The sequence below is a fragment of the Trachypithecus francoisi genome, unplaced genomic scaffold, assembly GCF_009764315.1.
Source record: "Trachypithecus francoisi isolate TF-2019V2 unplaced genomic scaffold, Tfra_2.0 Lachesis_group16, whole genome shotgun sequence".
NCBI classification, from domain to species: domain Eukaryota; kingdom Metazoa; phylum Chordata; class Mammalia; order Primates; family Cercopithecidae; genus Trachypithecus; species Trachypithecus francoisi.
Window position 1 is genome coordinate 93,049,735 of NW_022681461.1, and position 5,916 is coordinate 93,055,650.

Genomic DNA, 5,916 nt, shown 5'->3' on the forward strand with positions numbered 1-5,916 from the left:
AAAAAAGGACAAAAGAAGAATAATGGCTAACAGAACTTATTGTGCATCAGCCTCTAAGCTAAGGGCTTTTAAGGGCTTTACTCAGGGTACCTCATTTAATCCTGAGATGTAGATCTGCCATTCCCATTTCACAAATAAGGACACTAAGACACAGAAACTGGATAATTTTCATCTTGTCGCAGTTAGTAAGTGGTGGAATCTGAATCCCAAGCTAGGCACTCTGTCTGCAGAGTCTCCCTCCTCTGCACCGTGTACTACCCACGCTGTGCCATGACCAAGTGGCAGACAGGTGGTGTGGGGTGAAGGTAAAGAGTGTAAACCCTAGAGCACGCCTGGGTCCAAATCATGCTCCAGTACTTACTAGTTGTGTGGCTTTGTGCTCTGAGCCTCATGTTCCTTATGGGTAAAATAAGAATAATAACGTGAAAATAAGAAAAACTACATCAATTATATTGTTTTGGGAAAGTTAAGCAAGGTAATAGTGGTAAAGTCCTTGACATAGAGCCTAGCACATAGTAAACAATCAAAAATACCATTACTATTATTATGATTAATGAATGGAAAGAAGCTAAGTCAGAAATTTAAGAGGGAAATGTTCCCCCTCCCTCTCCGCATCCAAAAGAGGGTCTAGGACTTGGGTTACAAAGGGTGAATGGGCGTTTCATATTTAGTTTCTCTTTCAAGGCCTTCTCTTCTGACCTTTCTCATAAGAGGGAAGTCACTTGTCCCCTCCTCCATCAGCCGATTCCTTGAAATTTTAAGATTTGTCTGAATATGAGCTGGCCAGCCCCTCTCCTTAGAAATCCCCTCTTGGTTCCCAGGACTGAGAAAAGGGGGAAAATGAAGGGGGCTATTCCAAGCCAGTCTCCCTCCAGCTGTTCCTTTGACCCAGGTGTTGGACATAGGAAAATGGTAAATGGAGGAAAAGGAGGGCTTGCTGAGCCCCAGAGGCCAGAGATGTGGGATGAAGGTCCTGGGTCTCCTCCCAAGGTACCTGGCCTTTCAGCTCTGCTTGCCCCAAGGGAAGGACTGGTTCCCATATTGTGGGACCTTGGAGGCCACCCCAGGCTCTCATGGTTGTCCTGAGGGTGCCAGGGAGCCTTCTTCACCACCAGCCTCCCAAGAAAGAAGCACCAGTGAGGACAAGGGATAAGCGTAAGGAAGGGAGCACAGCTCCTCACTGTGGCCCCCACCTTTGACCATCACTTCTGAACCCCAGCTCCATGGTTGATGATGCAAATGCCACCAATGGGATGACAGAGCAATCCCTTTCTCTGGAGAAACAGTGCACAGCCCCCTTTACTGGGCCAGACTGCAGACTTAAGTTCTCAGAGCAGGAGCCAAGGAAAGCAGAAGGAAAGGGCAACCGCAGTGGGGAAGAAGGAGGGGCAGGGTGAGATTCTGCCAGAAAGAGGGAGGTAACAGGGGAATCACAGAATGGGACATGAAGGGGAATTTCAGGCAGAGAAAGTGAAGCTCTGGCCATAAATAGGAGTCAGCTGCAGGACTCACATTCCCAGCCTCACATCATTCATACCTTGCATTTCACTCCTGCATCCCAGTCACCCTGCAGCCTCACACAGATCCTGCACACACCGAGACAGCTAGCACTTACATATTCGCCATTGGCCTGCCTCTGTTCACCCTCCATGGCCCTGCTACTGGCCCTCAGCCTGCTGGTTCTCTGGACCTCCCCAGGTAAGACTGAAGGAAGAGTCAGGGTCAGGGGCAGTGAGGGGCTGGCAGTGGGTAATGTCTAGATCTCAGATTGCTTGGCCCTGGACATAAGGGACATGGTGAGTTCAGGCGAATGATTAGGTCTGCGTATTTCGGTGAGCCTGGCGGGTCCCTGCATGTGTGCCTGTTAGTGTGGGTATCCCTGTGCCCCTGAATTCCAATGCGGGTGTGTCTCTTAGTACATCCTGGGGCCTATGGCTGTGGCTGTCTCTGCAAGCTCTATTTCCTGCTGCCTCCGTTTCCCAGGCAGAAGGAGATTTGCTTAAGGTAGGAAGAATGGCAGACACCAAGCCAAGGCTGATATTCAAAAATTTAGCAATTAATAAGGCTCCTAACACCAGCCTACCCCACCCCATACCCCTCCCACACTGTGACCTGCATTAACTCTTTACTTGCTGGATTGTCGTGGGAGAGAGGTTGGGGTGATCAGGGCAGCAGGAAGTCATTTGTGGGGCTCAGGGCAGTGGTTATTTGCAAAACAGTTTAGAAGTATGACAATATGTTTAGCAACCAGCAGAGCCAGAGCCATATTGGTGCATGCTGGTTGAATACCAGGTCTAACTCCTCCCCTACCCCATCACACACACACAAACACACACACACACATACACACACAGAGGTGTCCTTAATCCGAGCTAGGGCCATGGCCACGCCACCCTCAAGGGCCCTGTGTCCTGTCACCTTCTTTCCCCATCCCAGCCCCAACTATGAGTGGCACCAATGATGCTGAAGACTGCTGCCTGTCTGTGACCCAGAAACCCATCCCGGGGTACATCGTGAGGAATTTCCGCTACCTTCTCATCAAGGATGGCTGCAGGGTGCCTGCTGTGGTGTGAGTGGTGGGGAGGGTGTCTAGCCTCATCTCCCTTTTTAGTCCCTGCTGAGACTCCCACCTTCTTATTCCCCTTCTCCATGCCAGACCCAACCCCTTCAAGGAAATCTCTGAAACAGGTTCCCAGACATGGTCCCCAGATATGCTGGATTCTGGGGCTCCATTCTCTCTGACCTCTCACCCCAGGTTCACCACACTGAGGGGCCGCCAGCTCTGTGCACCCCCAGACCAGTCCTGGGTAGAACGCATCATCCAGAGACTGCAGAGAACCTCAACCAAGGCAAGCCTGGCCCTCCCTGGCCCTGTATCCTCCCTCTGAGCTCCTGTCTAAGATTCCAGCCCATGACCCTTCCTCTCCTGCCTCCTCCAGAAGAAGCGCCGCAGCAGTTAACCCATGACAGCACCAGAGGGAGCCTGGAGTCCGAGTGAAGCGTTGTGAATTATTACCTAATCTGGGGAACCGAGGACCAGAAGGAAGCACCAGGCCTCCAGCTCCTCTGCACCAGACCTGACCAGCCAGGACAGGGCCTGGGGTGTGTGTGCGTGTGAGTGTGAGCAAGAGGGTGACTGTGGTCAGAGTAAAGCTGTTCCACCCCCAGACTGCAATGCTACCAATAAAACCACCTGGTGTTTACAACTAATTGATCACAACCAGTTACAGATTTCTTTCTTCTTTCTCCACTCCCACTGCTTGACTAGCCTTAAAAAAAAAAAAAAGCCACCTGGCACCCATAGATCTGTCTGCTGTCTGTTTGCTGTCTAGCCAGGAGGACAGGAATAAGAAGGGGGAGGTAGAATGGCAGGATCTATTTTCTCTTCTGTGGCCTAAGGGGTCTCCTCGCTCACTTTCACTTAACAACCTGATGCTCTCAGGATCAGCCTCATTGCTTTCCATAGTTCAGCGACAGTAAGCTTGGATCAGTTCCCTGAGTGAGCCAGTGTCTCATGCCTCCCAGTCTTTGCTCTCCAAAGCAGGTGTTCAAGCATCCAGGTGTCTGAGGGATCCAGTGTCACTCAGGGGAAGGGAGTTGTGGGGAACCAGCTCTCATGGCTGGGGGAGGTGGAGTGGGGCAAAGGACCCAGTTCTACTGCCTGGGGGGAAATACCCATCCACCCACGCCCTTCCCTTGGTCTGGCACACTCTTCTCTCTCCTCTGCCCACCTGGCTTCCCATCTGGGTCCAGATGCCTCTTCCTCCAGGGAGCCTGCCCTGACCCCAGGCTGGGTTAGGTAGCCTCCCGCAGTAGCCCCTCACAGCATTCATCACACTGACTTATATTTGCTGGTTTGTCCAAATTTGTCCATGTTCTCGGACTGGGATCACATCTATTTCGTGTTCTACTGTTTTCCTGGTGTCCAGCATGCTGCTTGGCACAATGCAGTCCCTCAATAAATATTTGTTTAGTGAATGAATAAATATGTGAGGAAAGACTCAGAAGCCAGGGCTGAGGGCCCATCTGTCCATTCTGTCCATATAGAATCTGACCTCCAGGCCAGCCTTCCTCTCTCAGCCAAACTGAGCAAGGTCTAGCCCCATCTTTGCAATCCTGGGGCCACGCCTCTCGGGGACACTGACAGACAGATCTGGGAGTCAGAGGTCAGAGACAGGAAAGAGGCCCACGGGGTGGAAAAAGGAGTAGCCAGGGAAGCACAAGAGATTCCACATAGAGGAGCCCTACCACCGCCCCTACAGTCTACATGGGCTCCAGGGCTCAAAGGCAACACTGAGACGAGAGACATCTCCCCACATGAGACCAGAAAGGAATCTCAGCTCTGGGAGATGAGAGCCATGTGATTCTTGGAGCATCCCACAGGGCTTCTCGTACAGAGTGAGGGCCTCGTACTTGAGAAGTCCCCTGGGGAAGCAGGCTGGCCTCCAGATGGTGTTCTCTAAGGGCCTCTCCAGCTGGGAGTGACAAGTCTGTGCCACTGGGGTCAGATGAGAACAAGGCGGCCAGATTGAGCACCCTTGCCTGGGAAGAGAGGCCGCCGTTATATCAGGTATACCTCAGCCAGCAACAAAACCAGACCTGGGCAGGCCTTGAAAAGGGAGAAATGGGCCGGGCGCGGTGGCTCAAGCCTGTAATCCCAGCACTTTGGGAGGCCGAGACGGGCGGATCACGAGGTCAGGAGATCAAGACCATCCTGGCTAACATGGTGAAACCCCATCTCTACTAAAAAATACAAAAAACTAACCAGGCGAGGTGGCGGGCGCCTGTAGTCCCAGCTACTCGGGAGGCTGAGGCAGAAGAATGGCGTAAACCCGGGAGGCGGAGCTTGCAGTGAGCTGAGATCTGGCCACTGCACTCCAGCCTGGGTGACAGAGCGAGACTCCGTCTCAAAAAAAAAAAAAAGAAAAAGAAAAGGGAGAAATGTTGAGGGAGTTGTGGCAGCCCCTACTCACTGACAGCATGACATCCTCTTCCTCTCCTCTGCTCCCAGATGCAAGTGCTCAAAACCTTGGCTATCCCCGGTCTTAGAATCACCTGGGATCATGCACCCATGCATCCATTCATTCAGCTGTTTCTGCATTCATCAGACCTCCATCCATCCAACTGTCCACTCACCCACTTCCCACCCAGCCATTCTTTCATCCATCCACCGAGCCAGCCAGCCATGGTGTTCTAGGTCTCCTAGCTGTGGATCCCGTGCCCTGCATCCCAGCAGGCTGGTGTCTCAGAGGACAAATGCACATGGCAAGGGTAGGGGGAGCACATTGCCTGAAAACCCTCTCAGTGCCAGTAACATTTACAGGAAGTCAGCCTGCCACAGAAGCAACAAAAGTGATCTCTCTGGACTATCAGAGGAACACACAGACAGAGCAGGGCAGGTGAGAGTAGGAGCCTTGAAGAATATGCTACCAGGACAGGGGCCCCTGGATACTACCTCCATGACACTGCTGCCAGGAAGTACAGAGCAAATCCTGAAATCACTCCCTGGGCCAGAGTCCCATGATCCTCTCTCTGCCCCACTTATTGTGCGACTCTGGGCAAGTTCCTTTTCTATTCTGCACCCCAAGACCCAGTTTCCCCATTTGTCAGATGGGAGAGAGAAGCTTGATTTTTGAGACTCCTTCCAAACAACAACTTGGCTCCTGAATCTTTAGTTATCATATTAAACCCCCAGCATTTGCATAGATACCCCACAAGTCTTGCACATCCAGAAAACACTCCCTGAGGCCACCTTCTGAGATCAAAGGAGAAGCTGAGGCTCAGAAAAAGAGAAAATAGTCTAGGAGCTAGTGAAGTGCCTTGGATTCAATTGACCCTGGAAGCCTGGGAAATGAAGAATTTGGAGGAAATCTGAGGGGGTGGACATGAGAGCCCTAGGGAAGCTGGCATGCAACC

General features: G+C 51.9%; 1 protein-coding gene across 1 annotated transcript; it reads left to right on the top strand.

The window, feature by feature from the left end:
* The first annotated feature begins 1,464 nt into the window (after nt 1–1,464).
* CCL19 (C-C motif chemokine ligand 19) lies at nt 1,465–3,210 on the top strand. Its single transcript, XM_033238237.1, has 4 exons — nt 1,465–1,698; nt 2,437–2,569; nt 2,756–2,849; nt 2,940–3,210. Exons 1-4 carry the CDS (start codon nt 1,650–1,652, stop codon nt 2,958–2,960), a joined length of 297 nt encoding a protein of 98 aa, XP_033094128.1. The 5' UTR covers nt 1,465–1,649; the 3' UTR covers nt 2,961–3,210.
* The last annotated feature ends 2,706 nt before the right edge of the window (nt 3,211–5,916 follow it).

Coding starts and splice junctions, on each gene's coding strand:
- CCL19 (XM_033238237.1), top strand. CDS start 1,650: ATGGCCCTGCTACTGGCCCTCAGCCTGCTGGTTCTCTGGACCTCCCCA. Junction 1,699..2,436: donor GGTTCTCTGGACCTCCCCAG/GTAAGACTGAAG, acceptor TCCCCATCCCAG/CCCCAACTATGAGTGGCACC. Junction 2,570..2,755: donor TGCAGGGTGCCTGCTGTGGT/GTGAGTGGTGGG, acceptor CTCTCACCCCAG/GTTCACCACACTGAGGGGCC.